At 35.3% G+C, this 22,859-nt stretch overlaps 1 protein-coding gene across 1 annotated transcript in view; it reads right to left on the reverse strand.

Annotated features, from left to right (window-relative positions):
- Nucleotides 1-22,859, reverse strand: part of DMD (dystrophin) — a 1,770,560-nt gene that overhangs the window by 1,317,857 nt on the left and 429,844 nt on the right. Inside the window, exon 28 of the mRNA XM_030807549.1 lies at nucleotides 9,364-9,525. Within this exon, the coding sequence (XP_030663409.1) occupies nucleotides 9,364-9,525 (162 nt within the window). The remainder of the gene's footprint in view (nucleotides 1-9,363; nucleotides 9,526-22,859) is intronic.

A 22,859-nucleotide genomic window follows, 5' to 3' on the forward strand; every position in this document is an offset into this window, starting at 1 on the left:
CTATTCAACAGGGTTTTAAAAACAACTTTGAGATATAATTTACATACCATAAAATTTTCATTTTAAACATATAGTCATTGAACTTTAGTACATTTATAGAGTCATGTATACATCACCACAATCCAACTTTAGGACATTTTTTATTAACCCCTAAACCTTTGTGTCCATTTTCATTCACATCCTGTTCTCACCCCATGCTTCAACCATTAATATAGTGTTTTCAAATATTCCCTTAAACACAACTTTTATACCTCATTAGGCTGTTATAACTATCAAATAACGTGAATGCTTTGAAAATATTACATATTCACATGGTATAATCCTTAAATCTAGGTAATACATAGAGAGGCTAAAATATATATTTTCCATCAGTCTTTCCTTTTCATGTGAAGAGTTCCATTTTATACTATTTAAAGTATTTTGGAAAGGTTTTCAGAGCTTCAAAGTTGGTCAATCATAGAGCATTATGACAAGATGTCTTTATGATACTATTAAGTTCCATTGGAAAAATGGTTCTTGACTATTATGGTAAACGTGAGTGGCCAGCAATTTCTAAACTTTTATCTTTCTTTGGTGCTATCTAATGAGTGGCAAGATGGCAAGGACCATGTTAGGCTTATTCACATTTTAAATTTTACATTACCTGTCACATTTGTCTGAGACATACTTAGTGACTAAACCTCAGTAGAATTCAATAAATTTGCCAGCTATTTGTTAGAAATCTGCTAGGTGGCCCACGGTCTTACAGCTGAACTTTAGTGGGTAGAGAATGGGAGTAGATGGGGAAAATTTTTAAAAAGCAAATAAAAGATTTAACAATCACAATAAACGCTGGAAGAAAAATAAAACATAATATGTTATGCTAAGTGTTATCTGGCTGTGCATTTTAGATCGATACATTTTCTGTGTGCTATCTTTGGAGTAGTAAAAATCCATCTGTATGAGACAAAATTGGGAAATAATAGGATAAATTTGGATCACTTCAAAATATTCAGAGTGTTGCAATAGTGTTCACTGTGGCAGTAGCGTGATGTTATCAGATTGCTGCAAAAGTAATTGCAGTTTTTGCCATTAATTTTAATAATTTCATCCTTACATTTAGAATTTGTACATAGATTTTTACAAAAGCATACTATAGTTTAATTGCAGACTTTAAATGTACACGTCAAAATAATACGAAAGAAATCTATATCTTTATCATATATCCCGTGAGGACATAATATTGTACAGGTTTTCCAAGTACAGTCAGTGACATGTGGCAAGGTTCTAGTATTTTACATTTCCTACAACTTTTGTTTATGACTGTTTCCCACACTATTAAACATACGAAACTAACAAGAGTTACTCTTAAATGGAGAGTAATAAGTTCTGTATAGCAACACATAGGGGGGCCTTTCAATGTTAGAACAGATTCAAAATTAACTGCACTAGGTTTACCATCACATCTACTGTGCTGTGTAAAAAGAAAAAAAAAAAAGTCTACAGCTATGGCTATATAGGATTTAATATTTGAATCCAAATCTCCGGATTAGTTCTCCATTTTCTTCTTCTTTGATTAAATTATCCAATTATCACAAAAATTCCCCCTTTGCAGGTTTCTGCTGTCTAACTCATAAATCAATAAAGCAGACTGTAAAGTTACACTGTTCCAAGTCGTTTGGCAATCAAATGTGCCTATTTACACTATAAGAGTCTGTTTTATTCCCTAATGAAATCATAAGCTCAATCTGATAGACCAAAATCTGCAGTAATATCTTCATTTTTAAGCCATTGATTTTGATAGCTTGGAATGTTTACATTTAAATATGACTGATTATATTTAAAGTGAGTTATACGATTTAGCTTCTTTAATAAACACAGGAAGACTGCAATTATAAATTCCTTTAAATGTGCAGTTAATGTAATTAGTTTAAATTAATAGCTTTATTTGCTTTAAAAATTCCCTCTTTTCTAAATTGTACTCACATTGTTAATGGGACAGAAAAAGAGACGGAAGGAGGAAGTCTGGTCTGTAGTGGACTCTGGAACACCTTAGGTACTAGCTTGGTGAGCAAATCACGGCAGTATTTTTCAATATTTAATTATGAGGCACTCTTTGAAGGTAATTTGTTTCCTTCCTCTATTCCTGCTCATCAATCTACTATGTGGGACACGAGGTTACAAAAAATGAGATCAGAATTCTTTGGGAAAAAACAAATAGGACAGTAAAGCTATTGGAGCCACTGCTAGGCAACTCTGCTCTTGCTTGCAGTAATCTAAGCAACAGGGCCTTGTTCTCCCCTATGAAATGCATCAAAACATAATGACATGGTGATTTTCAACAGGTGCTCATGTTGGGTTGTTCTTACATATCAAAGATTCAAAACTGAAATTAGTAGAAAAGGAAAAAAATCGTGTATGTGAAAGTATCTTCGTAATTTTAAAAATTACAAGACATTTAAGTAGCTATTTAAACATCGTTGTCACTGTCCCCTAAAATGATTAAGAGCCATATGCAAGTTAATTGGCATGTTAACAAATGAGGTTAGAAAAAAATGAATTGAAGAAAGCCAAGCTGAGTTCAGCTTCAAATATCTATATTGAACATTCTATTTGTCTAAATTAAAATTTGAGCGATAGCGCTCAGCTATATTTTCTTCCATCACCCATTTTCCATTAGAGGAAAAAATCAAAACAGGACAGAATGTCACCAGTAGTTGGACTGCCACTCTGACTCCCTCCCATTGAAATGTTGACACAGTCATAAAAGAGAATCTTTATAAAAGAGTGACAGAAAATGTTATATGTAAAATACTCTGGAACAATTTAGTCATTACTAGTAAGGAACCGCCCAAAGCCATTCTCCAATTAGCTACACATTAGAATGAGTAAAAAAGTTTCCAAAAATTCTGAAGACCAAATCCACCTAAAGATTTGATTTGATTGCTCTGGGTTTCAGCATGGTTACTTAGACTTTTCCTATAGGATTTTAGGTACCAAAACTAAAACTCTGTGCTTCAATACATAGTTCTGAAAAATTGAGCAGTAAATGACTAAATTTGTTCCATGTGTTTCTTTGCAGTTATACAATTTCGTGATTTAATTTTTTTAATTATTTCCAAGGAACATGCATAGGTTGTTACATTTTTAATCATAAAACTTTGGAAATAATTCTAGTTTCTGTTTTCTAAGATATATTTCCATATCTAGAAGAGTTTTCCCCATTTGCTTTATTATGTTTCAATAAATTTTTTCTTAATTTTATACTTTAATAAAATCTCTCATTAAGTGAGCTGACACTGGGTAGTTTGATGCTGTGGTCATATAATTTAAGACTGTGGTAAAAAGTACCATGCTGTTTTGGTTACTGTAGCCTTGTAGTATAGTTTCAAGTCAGGTAGCATGATGCCTCCAGCTTTGTTCTTTTCGCTTAGGATTGACTTGACAATGCTGGCTCTTTTTTGGTTACATATGAACTTTAAAGTAGTTTTTTCCAATTCTGTGAAGAAAGTCATTAGTAGCTTGATGGGGATGGCACTGAATCTATAAATTACCTTGGGCAGTATGGCCATTTTCACAATATTGATTCTTCCTACCCATGAGCATGGAATGTTCTTCCATTTGTTTGTATCCTCTTTTATTTAATTGAGCAATGGTTTCTAGTTCTCCTTGAAGAGGCCCTTCACATTCCTTGTAAGTTGGATTCCTAGGTATTTTATTCCTTTTAAGCAATTGTGAATGGGAGTTCACTCATGATTTCGCTCTCTGTCTGTTATTAGTGTATAAGAATGCTTGTGATTTTTGCACACTGACTTTGTATCCTGAGACTTTGCTGAAGTTGCTTATCAGCTTAAGCAAATTTGGGGCTGAGACGATAGGGTTTTCTAGATATACAATCATGTCATCTGCAAACAGGGACAATTTGACTTCCTCTTTTCCTAAGTGGATACCCTTTATTTCCTTCTCCTGCCTGATTGCCCTGGCCAGAACTTCCAACACTATGCTGAATAGGAGTGGTGAGAGAGGGCATCCCTGTCTTGTGCCAGTTTTCAGAGGGAATGCTTCCAGTGTTTGCCCATTCAGTATGATATTGGCTGTGGGTCTGTCATAGCTAGCTCTTATTATTTTCAGATACGTCCCATCAATACCTAATTTATTGAGAGTTTTTAGCATGAAGGGTTGTTGAATATTGTCAAAGGCCTTTTCTGCATCTATTGAGATAATCGTGTGGTTTTTGTCTTTGGTTCTCTTTATATGCTGGATTACATTTATTGATTTGCGTATGTTGAACCAGCCTTGCTTCCCAGGGATGAAGCCCACTTGGTCATGGTGCATAAGCTTTTTGATGTGCTGCTGGATTCGGTTTGCCAGTATTTTATTAAGGATTCTTGCATCGATGTTCATCAGGGATATTGGTCTAAAATTCTCTTTTTTTGTATACTACAAGGCTACAGTAACCAAAACAGGATGGTACTGGTACCAAAACAGAGATGTAGACCAATGGAACAGAACAGAGGCCTCAGAAATAATGCCGCATATCTACAACAATCTGATCTTTGACAAACCTGACAAAAACAAGAAATGGGGAAAGGATTCCCTATTTAATAAATGGTGCTGGGGAAACTGGCTAGCCATATGTAGAAAGCTGAAACTGGATCCCTTCCTTACACCTTATACAAAAATTAATTCAAGATGGATTAAAGACTTACATGTTAGACCTAAAATCATAAAAACCCTAGAAGAAAACCTAGGCAATACCATTCAGGACATAGGCATGGGCAAGGACTTCACGTCTAAATCACCAAAAGCAATGGCAACAAAAGCCAAAATTGACAAATGAGATCTAATTAAACTAAAGAGCTTCTGCACAGCAAAAGAAACTACCATCAGAGTGAACAGGCCACCTACAGAATGGGAGAAAATTTTTGCAATCTACTCATCTGACAAAGGGCTAATAGCCAGAATCTACCATGAACTCAAACAAATTTACAAGAAAAAAACAAACAACCCCATCAAAAAGTGGGTGAAGGATATGAACAGACACTTCTCAAAAGAAGACATTTATGCAGCCAAAAGACACATGAAAAAATGCTCATCATCACTGGCCATCAGAGAAATGCAAATCAAAACCACAATGAGATACCATCTCACACGTCTTAGAATGGCCATCATTAAAGAGTCAGGAAACAACAGGTGCTGGAGAGGATGTGGAGAAACAGGAACACTTTTACACTGTTGGTGGCACTGGAAACTAGTTCAACCATTGTGGAAGTCAGTGTGGTGATTCCTCAGATATCTAGAACTAGAAATGCCATTCGACCCAGCCATCCCATTACTGGGTATATTCCCAAAGAATTATAAATCATGCTGCTATAAAGACACATGCACACGTATGTTTATAGTGGCACTACTCACAATAGCAAAGGCGTGGAACCTACCCAAATGTCCAATGATAGACTGGATTAAGAAAATGTGGCACCTATGCACCATGGAATACTATGCAGCCATAAAAAAGGATGAGTTCATGTCCGTTGTAGGGACATGGATGAAGCTGGAAACCATCATTCTCAGCAAACTATCACAAGGACAAAAAAGCAAACACCGCTTGTTCTCACTCATAGGTGGGAATTGAACAATGAGAACACATGGACACGGGAAGGGAAACATCACACACCAGGGCCTGTTGTGTGGTGGGGGGTGCAGGGAGGGACAGCATTAGGAGATATACCTAATGTCAAATGACGAGTTAACAGGTGCAGCACACCAACATGGCACATGTATACATATGTAACCAACCTGCACGTTGTGCACATGTACCCTAAAACTTAAAGTATTAAAAAAAAAAAAGACTGTGACTTGGCTATGTGTTATTTTTTGAAATAAAATACTCCTAGGTCAACACATGCGCTTATATCCTTGCAGCACGCAGCTTTATTTTCTGAAAGGTTAAGCTTTGCTTCTGTAGGTAAGCTCATGTCACTAAAATAAGTAAAATAATTTTAAATCCAATTCAGAATCAGAGGGCCCAGAGAAATAACTGATCAATTAACATGCTAAGGAAGTAAGCAGCTCTTTGCTTTCCTATAGTAAGAAATGCAAATGTGAATGTAAAGAAGTATCCTGATCCACATCTACTTTTATATATAACAAGAGTATGGTTGTCAGAAAGTTATACATATAGTATGCATTTCCTTAATGCAATAGCTTTTATATCTGAGGATCTCAAAGGATCTTAAAAAGCAGAAAAAATAATGCTCTAATAGATTCAAATTAAGGAGCAAAACTCTCAGTGCACCACACGGTGGAGTCAGACACACACAAACCTGTGTGAACAGTATATGACAGAAAATCTGAGCATGTATTTCAAAGAGGACTAAATATGGTAACTTCGTACATTTTTTCCTGCTTCTCAGTGATGAATTAAGCTACCTATACCTTTTGTGAAAAGAGAAATTATACTGCACTAATATTTTAATTAACAATAACCTTTTTATCTTTAAGTGCAAATTTATAGAAATACATTTTTATTAATACAATGCATTAAAGTTAGCCCCTATTCTATTCGTTTCTTTTCTTTCTTTCATCTATCTATCTATCTGTCTATCTATCCATCCATCCATCCATCCCATCTCTATATTTAAGATGTCATTTTGGTGGCATTCTTAGTGGATCCTTCATCTTACACACTGTGCTTATGTTATTTCTCTATCTAACTTTTGACTCTCTATTTTATTTCATGGGAATTTCGAGCTGCTTTTTAGGAAATATAATCCTTGAAGCAAATCTGAGTACCTGAGAACTCTGTTCTAGAAAACAATTCACTTACTGCCGTATTAAAATAAAACCCTGGAGCAGAAGAATGTTTTAATAGCTTTCAAATGGCTTGTATTTTCCAATATTCTGTATTACCACTGGGGAGACTCAATGTCAAGAACTATGTTGATAATGCAGGTGAGAGCTGAAATGCACGGAAAATAGATTTGAGCTGAATGCCCAAAAATCTCTTTCTTGAAGTAGATCTGAAATTTCATAATTTATCTGTGTTCTGCTGTTTGCTAGTACTTTTTGACTGATGTAGTTAATAACATTTTTACTGTATTTTTTTTTAGAAAAACCAAACAAAATATTTTGCTATTAAAAACTAGTAATGTTTATAGAATCCCGAATCCGTTTCTAAATAAGAAAAAACACACACTGCCCCTTATCACAACCTTTTCAATTAAAGATGTTTTGCCCTAAAAGCTCCAATTTTCCTGGAAAGACAATAGTATAATAGCTTTGCCTATCAGATTTGCTACTCATAATTTCATTCTGCAAGTCTGTCACAAAGTAGTTCTTTATGCATTTTAAAGTACAAACTTGCAATATTAATGTCTAGTATTCATACTGCTCAAATTTTTCCTTAATTCCATTCAGAACGTCACAAGCATTTTTAATCAAACATTCCTTCAAAACTCATGTCATTAGTTTAAATGAAAGCAGTTCTACCCTGTATTTCATTTCTATTCATGTAGTTCTTCTCAATTCAGGAACAATTACTCATTCCTATCATGCATTTTAATAAATCCTGCTGTGGCAGATACACTAAATACCCTGACTCAATCAATACACATTCTATACATGTAAGAAAATATTACATAAATGTTGTATCCATAAATATGTACAAATATTATATATCAAAAACCCTTTTTCATTATGACTCAAACTGGGACAGACTTAAGAATAGTTAATACTAGAGAACCTGGCTTGTGTAAGTTTAAAAAATGTATATACTGGAATAGGTATGTATCAACGTATCACACTTACCCTCTAAAATATGTACAATCGTTATATATCAACACAAAAATTGAATCCTCAAGTATGTTTACTATTATCCCAAACTATGATGAGGATTTTATCATCAGGATTCTCCCCAAAATTCTCTTTCTTCATCCACTATTGCAATTGTATGAATTCCATAAGGAAATAATATTCCCTGTACTTTTTAATCCTGTCAAAATTACCTATACTGTGCCACATATTATCAGGGACATTCTTGGTCAAGCTTAGACAATATGGTAAACTAACTCATGCTATTGTGTATACTGATGCCCAGGACACCTATTAATTGTGATTCATTAACTGTAATTGCATTGTAACCTTGATCTACAAATCTAATATTTCACCCCCAAATTAATTTTAAAATGAAAAACTTCAGACATCTTCACCAACTGGTGGGGAGAAGCCTTTGAGATTTGCAGCTAACGTTCTAGTACTCCTCAAATCATAGCATGGACTTGGTGATTGGGTTAACAACATATATACAAGATTTGAAAAGTAGCTCTATTAATTGCTATCCCACAACCCTAAAGACATTTGAATAAATAATACCTATGATAAATTTACATATGTTTAAATGTTAATTAAAAAATGAGAACAGCATTTTAAAAATACTTCTTACAGTGAATGTAAATTAAATTATGGCCTAATATTTACTCATTTAAAAGTCAACTCAGATTTATTTTAAATACTATTTTAATTTTCATTCTAGAAAAAGAAGTAAACGCATTTTATATTTTGGTTTGAATGAATTGTGGGAGTGAGTGCATGTAGCTATATTGAGCATGATCATTAATAATTAAGGTGCAAATTTATATCGATAATTTTGTGTTACTAACTGATTGTAACTAACACATTTTCATAAAACAATATAGACCATGTGACTAAACTCAACGATGAGTTTATAATAAAATATTTGAGACTGCTTTTCAACAATGCCATAAAATATATTTTCTTTTTTTAAGACAGAGTCTCACTCTGTTCCAGGCTGGAGTACAGTGGTGTGATCTCGGCTCACTGCAACCTCCGCCTCCCAGGTCCAAGTGATTCTCCTGCCTCAGCCTCCCGTGTAGCTGGGATTACAGGCGCATGCCACCACACCTGGCTAATTTTTGCATTTTTAGTAGAGACAGGGTTTCACCATGTTAGTCAGGCTGGTCTTGAACTCCTGACCTTGTGATTCGTGGGCCTCAGACTCCCAAAGGGCTGGGATTACAGGTGTGAGCCACAACACCTGGCCAAAAAACATTTTCTTTACCATTTACTTTCCTATGGTTCTACTCTAGCTTTTAGTAGAGTTTGAAGAAAGAAACACCAGAACGTATTGCTTTTGTCTTTGAAATGTCTTTGTTTCAAATTCCTCTATTACATACTTAAAAAAATAAATCAATCTTAGACTAATGATCTAGACCCCTTTTCATCCTATCTACCTCCAAATAGTCAAATCAGTGAATCAAAACAACCCCCTGGAAAACTAGTTGAATAAATTTAAAGTTAGAAACTCTGCAACATTTTGTTCAAGTAATAAAAACAAAAGAATGGAAGCTGATTCACAGATTTACTTGCCTGGGCTTCCTGAGGCATTTGAGCTGCGTCCACCTTGTCTGCAATATAAGCTTCCAACTGCTTGTCAATGGATGTGAGGGACTCCTGAATTAAGTGTAAGGATTTTTCAATCTCCTGGGCAGACTGGATGCTCTGTTCAAGCAACTTTTGCCTCCTTACAGCCTAAAGAGAAGGAATAAGAGTGTATCAGTTAAATGTTTACTCTTGATAGCTTTTCTGCAATCCTGCTGCACAATAAATGAAGATTCTAGACTCTTCCACAATCACCTTTTTGTAAGATAGATTTCTCAGCTTCCTGGCACTCATTCAGCTCTGTTGATAGAAAAAAAATGTGAAGGAGAAAAATAAATAGCAAACAGAACTATAGGATCAGGGATCTCTGCATGAAAATAAATCACAATATCACGTACATTAAGGAAATAGGCTGGAAAAAAAAATTAGCAAAATCATCTCAGTCATTGCAATCTGTCTTTCTCAGGTCGAATGTTCCTCCTGATCTCATTATATAGTTCAAGAGATTTGGTTTGCTTAGAATAGGGTCATCGTCATCACAATCCAATTCAAGACAGATAATCTGCTTCCACCAGTGAGACACATGTACAATCTGTTCAGAATCAGCTCCTTGTCAAAAACAGAATTTTAGATAACAGTCTGGTTAAAGATTTATTTTGAATACTATTTCAACCAGCTTTGCATGATCTTTTTTCTCCCTACTTTCTTTCACAATTTGGATTATGGAAATTATTCATACAATTGGATTTGTGTTACTGCTGAAGTAGAAAAAATAATAAGTAATCCTAATACAGCTGCAATTAATCTTGATTGTTACTATAAGTATGATTAGGATAATTCAATAACTTTCAAGTATGAATAGCACGGGTAACAAATTGGAAAGTCTCCCTTCAAGGATCTGTTCACTTTTAACACAGTAGTTATAAAAGTAAGAAATACGGCAGGCAACTTATTGGGAATTCGTTATGTGTCATTTAAAATACATTTCCTTAATATACAATGTGTAGGCATGATTATCAAGTACAATATAACTTTCTTTCCCACAGAGCATGACTGAGGTTTTAAGATGATCTTGGTTTTTATATTATATATAGAATATTAGATATTACATAAATACTATATATGTTGGTTTTTAAGCTTCAAAAATATTAGTGATGTCATTATTCTTCAGTGAAGCCAACCTATAACACAGCTTCGTCCAAGTAAAAATACAGTTAAAGGCATCTAGACTAAGGGAAAAGGAACAGGAAGTTTAGTGATGCTGCAGGAAGAGGGAAGGCTTTCCCAGTACTTCTCCCTGTACCATAAATTTTGATTCCATTAAGATATTATCCTGTGCTTTCCTTTCTTCTCATTCTACCCATATCTTTAACTTCAATTGCTCCTCACATTCTGACAACTCTCAACTCTACATCTCTCAAGTCCAGATTTCTCCTCGATCTCCATACTTGCATGTTAGCTCACCCTATTGGACATCTCCTCATGAATATTCTACAACCACCAAAAGCTAACACTCCCAAATATGAACTCCTTGCGTATCCTCTTCTCACCTACTTCTCAACTCCCTAACTTGCTTTTCCTCCTTTTCTGTATGTTTTCCTGTTTCAGCGAAATACAAATAATGATTGCCTTTATTAGACGTAATTCTAGATATTTCTACTTCGTGTCTCATGTCCTTCATCATGTTGCATCTAATTAGTCAATCACTAATTATTTATTATACCTTCTAAATAGTTCTTGATTCCATTCTTTTCTCTCTCTCTCTCCATTGTCTTTACTCTAGTTAAAATCATTACTATATCTTACTTCAAATATGGTACCAGTTTCTTCACTGGCATTTTACTCTGCCACATCCCACCTGCAAAGCGGCTGCAATGTGTTCTCTCAAAAATGAAATTGTGGCTTCCTCTAAAATTCTCTAGTGATTCTTTACTGTCCTTCGAATAAAAGCTCTATTTTTTTTTTTTTTTTTTTTTTTTTTTTTTTTTTTTTTTTTTTGAGATGGAGACGGAGTCTCTCTCTGTCACCCAGGCTGGAATGCAGTGGCACAATCTCTGCTCACTGCAACCTCTGCCTCCCTGGTTCAAGCGACTCTCCTGCCTCAGCCTCTCAAGTAGCTGGGAATACAGGTGCCCACGACCACGCCTGGCTAATTTTTGTATTTTTAGTAGAGACAGCGTTTCACCATGTTGCCCAGGCTGGTCTCAAACTCCTGACCGAAGATGATCCACCCGCCTCGGCCTCCCGAAGTGCTGGGATTACAGGCGAGAGACATTGCACCCGGCCAAAAGCTTTATCCTTAATGTGGCTTAAAAGTCAATTCATAATATAATTCCTGCTGGTGTCTTTTAGACCCTGCTCTAGCTATATAGAAATTTTATTTTTCATTTCCCAACCTACACTGTGGCCCTCTTGATTCTTCGCCTTAAACATGTTGCTCCGTTTTACTGGAATAATCTCAATTCTGACTTCCTTTTATTGGCTAATTTATATTTATCTTCTGAACCTATTGGACATCTATTCCAAGTGGCTACCTTTGGCACCTTCTAAGTTCAGGGAGGTAATTCTTGCATGTTCTTTGAATTTTATATTTTTTTGATTTGACAAGTAAAAATTGTATCAAGCTAGAGCATATAACATGATGTTTTAATATATGAGTATGTTATGAGATGGCTACATTAAGCTATTTATGCATTCCCTCACACGACATTATGTTCTTTCTTGCACGTTGTATGTGTCTTAGCATGTGCCATACCGTATTTCATCTCCCATTAATGGTCTGCATTTACTTTAGACTATCAACTCTAATGAGTTCAGGGATTATGGCTGTCTTGTTCATTGCTCAACACCAGTTCCTAGAATAAAGCCAAATAGCTTTGTTTATGACTGGATGAAAAGTATAAGGAGAAATTTTAATGAGAAAAACAGAAAACCTTAAATAGTCAAAGACAAAAATGGATTTACAGAAGAAATTGAAAACAAAGGTCACCACTGCTCAGAGATGTATCTTTTGGAGAATAAATCTACCTGTTTTGTATTAAAAGTGTCAAAATGGGGGTGGGACATCATTTGGAGAAAATTTTAATTTATTTCTATCGAAATACTGTATCCAAGATTGGTGGCCGAGGCTTTGCCCTATATTCCAATTCAAACATAGCTTCCTTTTGTTCTCATTCAAAATTTCAACTAAAATTAACATCAGGTAATTTACTAATTCAGATAACAGCGTTAATGGCTATAATCAGAGCCTTTATTGTAGAGGAGACTGGCTGCAGCCTACCCAGAGTTCTTCCAAAGAAATGGATCTCTAATGATAAAATTTCAGCATTGTGACAGGTGGTTGGAGAAAACTTCCAATCACAGTATGTAGTAATTGCCTAGTCAGGTATTATTTAAATTTGGTCCTTCCTCTGGCTAAAGGCAAAAACAGTGTACTCTGCAAGGCACATCTGTAGATTTTAATTGTATAGGATGTAATATAGAATAACATTAAACCACATATCTAGCATCAAAATTATTTTTAGAAACCTAACTTTTTCTATTCATGAGATTCTATGGGCTGAAAGGAACAGTGTGGCTTAAGAAATGATGGCAGAGTTGACTTCGGGTGGGTTGGCTCTTTTCCTGGCCTAACAGTCAATAAGAGAGGCTGATTTACACAGATTCCTTGATTATCTCAGTCAGTGAAAAGACCTGATGTCAATCCAAGCTTGCAGAATTCTTTCAACTAGTCATGGCATAAGCTGCCTTCTATTTCTAAACATCTTATTGGGTGCACCCTGATAGAATATCAGGCTTATGAATTTTCTATGACTTTCTGCCCGCTTGACCTGTGCTGTCTCATTGAATGAAGTTTGTAGAAAGTCTTGAACCATAATCTGATTTTTGTTGTTGTTCCAGAATACCGTTCAGTTGTTGTTTTAAAATGTTATTTCATGTCTTTAGCTAATCCACTTAGCAGTAAGAGGAATTATATAGCTAGGCAGAAACAGCAAATATAAGGAAAGATAGAAAGACATCTTTTAATAAATGGAGATCAATGACAAAAATATAAAAATAGAAAACAATCCTAGTAATGGTTACCAAGAAAAACACATAATACATCTTAATCCAGTTTTCAAAGAAAATTAAAACTAAGTAAAAATTAACACAAATTATTTTATATCTTTAAAGTACGATGAAATATAAAATAAGTTTAAGAAAAAATTTTAAGAGTTTAATGAGTTTTGCTGGAAATGGAAAGTCATCTCTACAATGAATTGACAGTTCCTCACATTTCCATTTTAAAAATAATGTACTAAGCTTTGTGCCACAATATTACAAATACATAAATCAAAGTGTAGTATGTCTAAGAAACTCTGCAAGAAAAAATTCTGCATGTGAAATAAAAAACCAAATATTGAAACCAAAAAATGTATTTAACATATGAATGCATGATTTAAAAAGCCAAATTAGAAAAAAAAAAACATTTAACAATATTTTACAAAAAAAACACATTCATTAAAGGAGCTATGTGTCCTATACTATACTTATTAAACTCAATACAAAAAGCAATTTTACTTCATTTACGAGGTGATGGGTAAGCTTATGATTGCAAATGGATTAAGAATGTGGGTGCACTGATTATGATCATCTCGTAATAAGACACATTTATTTTTTGTGTTTAAGTACTCATCATTGTACTCATCATTGTGATTTAGACACGTAAAACATTTCAATTTCCAGCAGTTTTAAATTTTTTCTTCTGAGTAAAGGATTTTCGCCAATGTCAAAATAAAGCCCTCATTTTTATGAGTGATTTTAGTAGTAAATGAACTAAAGAAAACTAAATCCCAAATTCCAATTCAAATAAAGCAAAGCAACGACAAACTTTTGAAGTTTCTGCTTAGGGTAGTGCATTAATTGGCCCCAACCTGACTGTCCCTAAATTGCAGAAAATAGAGCAATATGGAATATGTTTTATTTTCTAGAAAGTGTCTTGGGATAGGAGTGTAAGGCGGTGGCTCCTTGTATCCAGCACTTGGAGGCGAGGCGGCGGATCAGGTCAGGAGATCGAGACGTGAACCCGTCTCTAAAAGTACAAAAATACCGTGGCCTATCCCTACTCAACTCTGCTCCTTCAGAAGAAACCTAAAAGTGGAGACCCATGAGAGGACATTAATCTCCATTTGAGAACCACGCTTCAGTTCACAGAGTTTACCAGTCAAGTTTTCTTTCCCAGAGTCTCTACTTCAGTGGACCAAGCAACTGGTCCAACTATTTCCTTTTAGTGTTTCTTTTTTACCTAATAAGAGGTTGCAATTTGTTCAAGTGCCAAGTAAGAAGAATACTCAGTTTGAATGAATCATGTTGGTGGGTGTGTATCATTTTTGATAAACTATTTCCTCCTGACCTAACTCTTCTATTTAACTTAAGAGCAAGTCTAAAACTGTCACTATGGTTATGAATACATTGAATTCTATCTGTTGTCTTAGAATTTTGGCTATAGTCTTAAACTGAAAATAACAAGTAATAAGTCTCTCTCATTCTAAGAGATGGAAATAGCAGGACATAGCAAAGGGCTTACAAAAGAGCCGGCAAAACTGGCCCTGCCTTTGTTGCTCCACCATACCCACTTATGCTAAAACTCTCTGAAGGTTTTAGAGAGAATCATGGTCTTGCTGAATTCACGGTCCAGAGGGAGAGTGGGGATGGCTCCCTCTGTTTATTCCGTAAGGGGGAATAAAAGATGGTACTTCTACCTTTTTGTCCCAAGCAAGTAAGTGGAGCTCCAAGACCACTGATCACAGGGTCTGGGAGTCCAGAGTAGATGGGGATGACACCTAATTGCCAAGTCTGCTTCTAAAGATGTCTGCTTCAGAAACTCTATGCTTACTTGATGGGTAAAAAATGAATTAGAAATGATACAGTGAAGAGAGGGGGCAGCCTATACTTCCCAGGGCTTGGTGTGGCAAACGTTTCTCAATCGGTCAAGTGAACGTGGAAGAAGACAGCCATGTTTCAGCTGTCTACCAGGAACACTCTTTATGGAGCAAGAGTATCTCAGGATCAAGAGGCTTCAAGATGTTTTTATAGAGCATATTTTCCTTGTTAAAGATAAGGAAAACAAAAGAGCTTCTGCAAGACTTCTTAAAGATCCCATACTTGCACCCCAAATAAACCCAATGTTTGTATCTCTGTTACACACACACACACATACAAACACACACACATCATAAACTTACTGCTACAAATAGCCAGTTAACAGGAGACATTTGCCTGTTTTCCTTAACTCCTACTTCCCGGGACATTGGAGAATAATATAACTGAAGTGCAGTTAAAAAAAAAACAAAACAAAACAAAAAAAAAAAACAAGGCAGTGGAGGTATAAGGTGGAATCTAACCACACTTCCCTTCCAGAGCAAGCCTTTTAGACCATGGCTTAAGCTTGAGCTGTAAAGAAGGAAGAATATTAAATTAAATATGGCATTGAGATTTTAAGCTGAACCCAATTAAATTTAAGTCTTTATTACCTCAGAGGCCAGAAAGTAATGGGATCTATTCATGGTGCCATCTATCTGGATGATGTAAAAGCATTTCATGTTTCTGATCTATCTGGCTCAAACTATGCATCAAACTACTAACACAATCCAGGAATTCAGCACTTGCTCAAATGAAGCAAATGCAAAGGAAAATGATAGACATCCAGAACATCTAGAATGTGATCCAGCAGAAAACAGAAAATGGCTTATGGGAGGTATGAAGTGACAGATAAAGAAGAACTTAAGAAATATCTGTGAAAAATGGAGCATTATAGTAGTATCACATGATTGAAAAGCTAAGATAGATATGTTGATGCTTTTGTCCCATACAACTGCTAGCAAATTGCATGTTTTATATCCGTCTACCAACATACATGAATATAAATAATCCACATGAAGACTATCGCTCCTGTCAAATGCAACAACTTGCCTACTGATTGATAACTTCGCTGAACAACCAATTTAAATTTCTAAAGCATAATTCTAAGGTCTTTAAAGAAGCATGCCATAAAAGTATCTGGAATTATTTAAGGACCACTAAGAATATTCTACTTACCTCAGAAACTGGTTCTTACAAGTTTTAGTTGTTTAGAGCTGGCAAGATGACAGCCTTAAAGAAGCTGACACTTCAGGAGATCGAAACCATCCTGGTTGACACGGTGAAACCCTGTCTCTACTAAAAATAAAAAAAATTAGCCGGACATGGTGGCAGGCACCTGTAGTCCCAGCTACCCAGGAGGCTTTGGCAGGAGAATGGCATGAACCCGGGAGGCGGAGCTGGCATTGAGCAGAGATCGTGCCACTGCACTCCAGCCTGGGCGACAAAGCGAGACTATGTCTTAAAAAAAAAAAAAAGCTGACATTTGAAGGACACATTGTCTTGTACACTTGGACCTCTTTGAGACTGATTAGATACGAACACTTTATTTTCCATAATTTCATAAGGTGTTAATAGATCCTTTAAAAGTTATACAAAAATTTCCAGATATCTAGATATGCTTATACCAGCTTAATGAAATGTTTTCCAAAAAGAATAGAGGTAGGATTTTGAAAAGGGAATTAAATGGAGATTAAGAGAAAAGCAGAGGGAGAAGAGGATAATTTACAACAGAAAGAGTAATTTACCAATGCTCAGAGCTCATCATAAGATTCACTTTGTTGCTTTCTTTGTTTTCAAATTAGTTTGTCCTATTTTTTTCTAAAGAAAGGAGGTCTCACACTGTGTTCCTTGGACAAGAAAGACTAAGTAAATTGAAACCATGTTGCTTTAACCCACTTTAAATATAACTCTTGTGAGGGGCTCTGGTACACTGGTTTTTCCTGTGGCATATTTGTTAATGTATTTAATAGGGATGTAGGCTCTAAATAATTACAAAGATGTGTACACATCTGCATATATATCCTTTAAATATAAAATAAAGAAGGTTACATTATTCACGAGAGGCTTCTAGATTTATGTTTTGTTAATGTCACTTGGTTTGAACACACCTGGGAGAAAACTCAAAAGCCTTGAGCATGGAACTCCTATAATTTTCTTTATCAGGAAAGAATATAAATGTGAAAACAGTTGGTGTCATAGTTAATCGGAACTTCATCTGTTTTAGGTTTTAGCAGGTCACTGAAGTTCTTCTGTGACCTCTTAAGAAAGCATACTTGAAAGCACGTTTGGGAATCATTTTATCAATGGAACTTGACATCAGATAGCCATCACTTTCCAGTAAAGCATTGATAGAATAGTCAATGAGCTATAGAGTAATATATCTAAGACATTTCTAGATTCTTGCTGCATCCATTTATCCTCATGGGTAGACAAGTGAAATTGGTCTTCTGCCCTGACAGGAGCAAACTGATGCTTGATTTAAGCTTCCAAAAGAAAGTGAATGAAGCATTATTCAGTAAACATAAAATAAGTCTACAGGATTCATCATATCCAAGCTTTCTCAAGGTAACTTCAGGAGCCACCCTAAGTCAGTGAAATTTTTCTGGCCCAATGGCGAGGTACTCTTTGACTGCACATGTGTTCATATTATTAAAGTCTAAACTTTAGGCAGTGACTAATTTAGTGATACAGGAAATGATTAAAATATTTAAGTCACTGTCTCCTGACATGGAATAGTGAGACAGGATCAGATTCTAGGGATGACTTGGTCAGGATTGAGACCACATGTTCAAGCAACATATAAAGTCTATACATGAGACAAAAGTCCAAATCTGGGGTTAAAATCAAGTTGTAACATAAAGCAATAAATGATGGCCAGGAACAAAAAAAATATAGCCACTGAACAAATTAGTTGATTTCTGACAATTGCTCCTCTTATTGTCTCAGGAAGCCACGAATGCAGGGACTCTCCTAATGCAAATTATAGTCAGGGAAAAGATGAGAAGTCAAAATTAGAAAAAATGTAGCTGGTGCTTCTAAGCTGAGTGGTATAGGTTAATTAGCCAAATACAGAAGTACCCAAGTGAGAGAGAGCATACTGAGGCCAATTACAGATAGGTTGGTGGTTGTGGACAAACTAGTCCTTGCAATGTAGATGAACTAGCCAGCTGATAGTCCTCTTAAATGAGGGCAGTGATATCCAGTCAGTACAGTAGTGTAACAAAGATCTCAGAGTGAAAGAACCATTGCAACTAGTTGGTCCCTCTACTTAGGAATTCAGACTCTCAAGAAACAAACTCAACACAGCATCTCTGGCTTCCTGGACTTAACATGATGTGTGGGAAGCAAATCCACCACACTTCCTTTTACAGACCAGGTAAGGACGGCCACACAGGTTGCCTATGAATAAAATAGTTTCCAATCTTTACTCAAGCAGTGTGAAATACAGCCTTGATAACTAGAAACGGTGCTTTTCTGATGTGCATTAGAGATCTCTGCTGGATTCCTTCTACTGTGATGTAGGCTCATAATAGTCTAAGGCCAGTGTTCAGGTTCTCTTGAACTACAGTGCTACGGATTTTGCTGGCCTCTGTGGTCTATTGTAGTTCATATTGGTTCAAACTTGAAATTGTATCTGAGAAACTGAAAAAAATGCTCCTCACTCCTGTCTGGGACGACCGGTCCTTTTCCATCCTAACCAAATACATGAAGATTAACAATATTTATTTATCACAAATACTCCAGATGATTGTAATGGCTCTGGAGAAGTCGATGTGCAAGGCAGAGTATGCTTATGGCTTCCTGTCATCTTACTTATCCACACTACATTGAAAAAGTCCTCAGGTCTAGCTCAGTCAGTATCTACACTATTTTGTCCTAAGGTTATTACAAGATTTTCTAATATTTTGTCCTCCAAGTTGTTAGCATAGACAAGACTGCAGTTTTGTAGAAAAGAACTCCTACCAGGATCTTTGGCTCTGATATGATTCATTTGGATGGCATCTGCACCTTGAACAGCAGGAACAAGGTGTATGGAACAGCTGCTTTCCCTTCTGCTTTCTAAACATTCTGTATAGTGCTTTAGGAGTAGGTTGGGAGTGCAGAAAGATGACTCGTGTGTTTATATGAGCATAGGGAACAGATAAACACTGGCAGAATGATGCATTACACTCAATTCCTTGTTACAGACTAGGGTCATCTGCCACAAAATGTTCTTACAATACATTAAGCTTGCTGAAATAAACTGGTTCCAAACTTCCTCTCTTCTCTATGTCCTCACCCCACAATGGCATCTTCTCATCATCTATAGATGAAACCCATCGTGCTGGAATTATTTGGCATGGGAGAGGAATAAACAGGTTTCAGGTGTGAGGCTTTAACTTGTAGGACTGCTAGACTTGTCATACACCAGATATAGCTGAAGATTAAGATGAGGACAATGCCTACAGCCACACAGGAAGGCTTAGCATCTTCCCCACAGGAAATATCTGTTCCGTCAATATCGTGGTTCGGGAGAGGGAGAGAGGTAACATATAATGAGGATCCTAGTGATGCCCTTTCCATGTCATCACAAATTTGCTGCAGTTTCCTAGAAGGCGTTCATTCTGCTCCAGCCGGGAACTATGGCTGTGAAGGAAAACCACTTTTTCCTCTGCTTCGTGTAGTTGTTGAGGAATTGGAAACAAGCTTCATTTCTGGAATATAGAGATCATCTATCTGTCATGAGCAGTCGATGGGCAAGAATAAATTACTGGTCCACAGTGGGAATGAACCTGACACATAATGAACCTTAGCGAAGTAGACCTCATACATGTGCTGAAAAAGGTCTATCTAGACTGGGGTTCACAAACCTGAATAATCAACAGAATGAACTTTTCCAAATACAGTTCTCAGCCTCAATCAAAATCTACTAAATTAGAAAATCAGAGGGACTGAAAAGGGGGTATGTGTACACCAAAGTCCCTATACTCTTCTATCTGTGTAATTTTGGTGATGAGATGAAATTGAGAAGGTCTATGAAGACTAAAGTTGGAAAGAAAAGATGCCTTAAATAACAACAACACAAAATAACAGGTAAGAAAATGCAATCAGCTGGACTCACAGCCAAAAAGAGCAAACAGTAGAGTGCTATGAAATTGGTATTAATGCTGATCAGAATATACGAAACATAGTGAGGTAGAAACAGTAAGGAAATTCTCCAATTTTATTTGATACTTTCAATGGAAAATTACTAAGGAATATATGCATTTTATGATTTAAAAGACAGCTTGATCAACTTGGAAAATATTTTTAGTCCTCATTCCATCTAGGGACACTAGAATACACTGCAAATAAGTGTTGTTTAACATTCCCTTTTCCATGTATCTTTTTTTAAAAAAAATAAACATTTTCAGAAATTTGGCCTGAATATTAAATAACAGATTTGATTATTCAATCTCAAGAATCTATGAAGTAGCTTGCAAAGAAAACAGTTTTAAAAAGTTGAGAGTGGTAAAAAGCAAGATGATAGAGAGATCAATATTTACCTTCAGCACAGTATTTTGGGTTATGGAAATTAAGTATTAGTTGTCAATCTTGATAGATAAGTAAAAGTTATTGACGAGTTTCATTAACATAAAAATATAAACTCGAGGAATTTTTCTGAAAAGGTACATAGATAAACTTAAAAGAGAAACTTCAATCCAAAAATTTATCACTAAAATGCCATTTTACCAATCCATACTACTGATTTAGCTTTTACAACTCATTAGTTTTTAGGCCTTAATATTTTTCCTCTATGTATTAACCCCCTCTTTTGTTATTCCAACTTTATTATTTTTTTTTTTGGTAGGCCCTTGTAGAAGAGCTATTCCAACTTTAGAAGAAATAACTCAACTATCAAATTATGAAAAATTTGAAGACAAGATACCATTAAATGGACATGTTAACACTCACTCACAAAGATATTAATGCCCTCCAAGAGCAAACATAATTTGTCTAGAGTGAATATTTAATACTTAAATATTAATCATATATTAAAAGGCAGTACATGATTATATGTATATATATGTGCTTATATACATGTATATATAAATACATGCAAGTATATATATGTGTTTGTGTGTTCCTTTGTGTCTGGACCCCCAAAATGCTAATATCCTATACTAGGCATACGGATGGACAAAAACATTTAACTACTATTTTATATAATATTTTGGAAAACTAAATGTGACTGTCCAAGGAAACATTATTGATTGAAGTAGGGTAAATTATATCTTAAAATAATGGAATTACTACTTACATAGAAAAAATCCATGATTCATGGTGATTAAAATAAGAATTAAACACATTTACCACAGACCCTTTTGTGAAGGCTATGTACTCTTTCAGTTCCTGTAGCTATAAAATAGAGGGTAATTACATTCAAAATACAAGATGTATTTTAAAATATTTTTAAAAGCAAGAATCAAGGTAACTCACACAATTGATGGTAGGACAAGAAAAATCCCTTTCTCAAATAACAAAAGAAGATACAGGAAATAGAGAAGGAAAAATTTCTAATTTACAAAGAATATAGCATATACATTCATGTCTATTTTTCTTACATTAAAGAGGTCTGGGATATTGAGTTTATTATCTATGTGTAAATATTACACAAGTGAGTTTCTTCCCCTCAAAATGTAATCACTCTTGACCAACTATTCAATTAATATTATTATGAGAACAAGTTGCATAGTCCACTACTCAGCTGAAAATTGCAGTCACCTTGAACACAGATGTCTGCCATAATATTCTGCTTGCAGTGCAATTTTTATATAAAGACAAAAGTTTTATTGCAGAGCATTCAACCTAGGAGAAGTCAAGATTCAAGATATCCAATATCCTTTATTCTACTTAAGGAAAGAAAGCCCTGACTTCAAAGTATGGAAAGATGTAATCCTAAAAACTATATCCATTATTAACACACGAAGAATAAGATAAAAATTTCACCTTTCTAAATATGAAAGCACTTATTGTTAATTATCCTCAATGAAATATTTTCAAATAATGATAATCTATAAAAGTGAGCCTAAATTGTTAACTCCCAAACCTTACCAAAAGCAATTCAGGTGTATAAATAACCAAATGTATAAGATGACACCCGAAATTGGCTTCAAAGGCATATGCAACCTGTGCAGTTATGCAGTAACTCATGCTTAGGAGAGCCCATGCTCGGTTCAACGCTCTGCTGTTGCCATCCTACAATGCTTAATTTTTGAATATGGGACCCAGTATTTTCTTTCTTCCCTGAGTCCCCCAAATTATGGAGCAGATCCTGACACTTTGGGAAAAATACCCAACAGCTAAAAGACTGAAATAAAAACCTGAATTGGTTAAGTTAGAGAGATTGTAAAAAAAAAAAAAAAAAAATACATGAAATTCACATTAGAGGTGCTAGGACACTGTGACATACTGGCGGTAACCAGATGAATGACTTGCAAATATGAATATAGTTGGAAGAAAATACTTCAGACTAGAATCCTAGTTGTTTCAGAATATAATCAAATACAACCTGGAGATGCTAATCAAAGATAGCGCAAAGAAAAATCCCTTCGCTTTTGATT

The sequence above is a fragment of the Nomascus leucogenys genome, chromosome X (assembly GCF_006542625.1).
Source record: "Nomascus leucogenys isolate Asia chromosome X, Asia_NLE_v1, whole genome shotgun sequence".
Taxonomy (NCBI): domain Eukaryota; kingdom Metazoa; phylum Chordata; class Mammalia; order Primates; family Hylobatidae; genus Nomascus; species Nomascus leucogenys.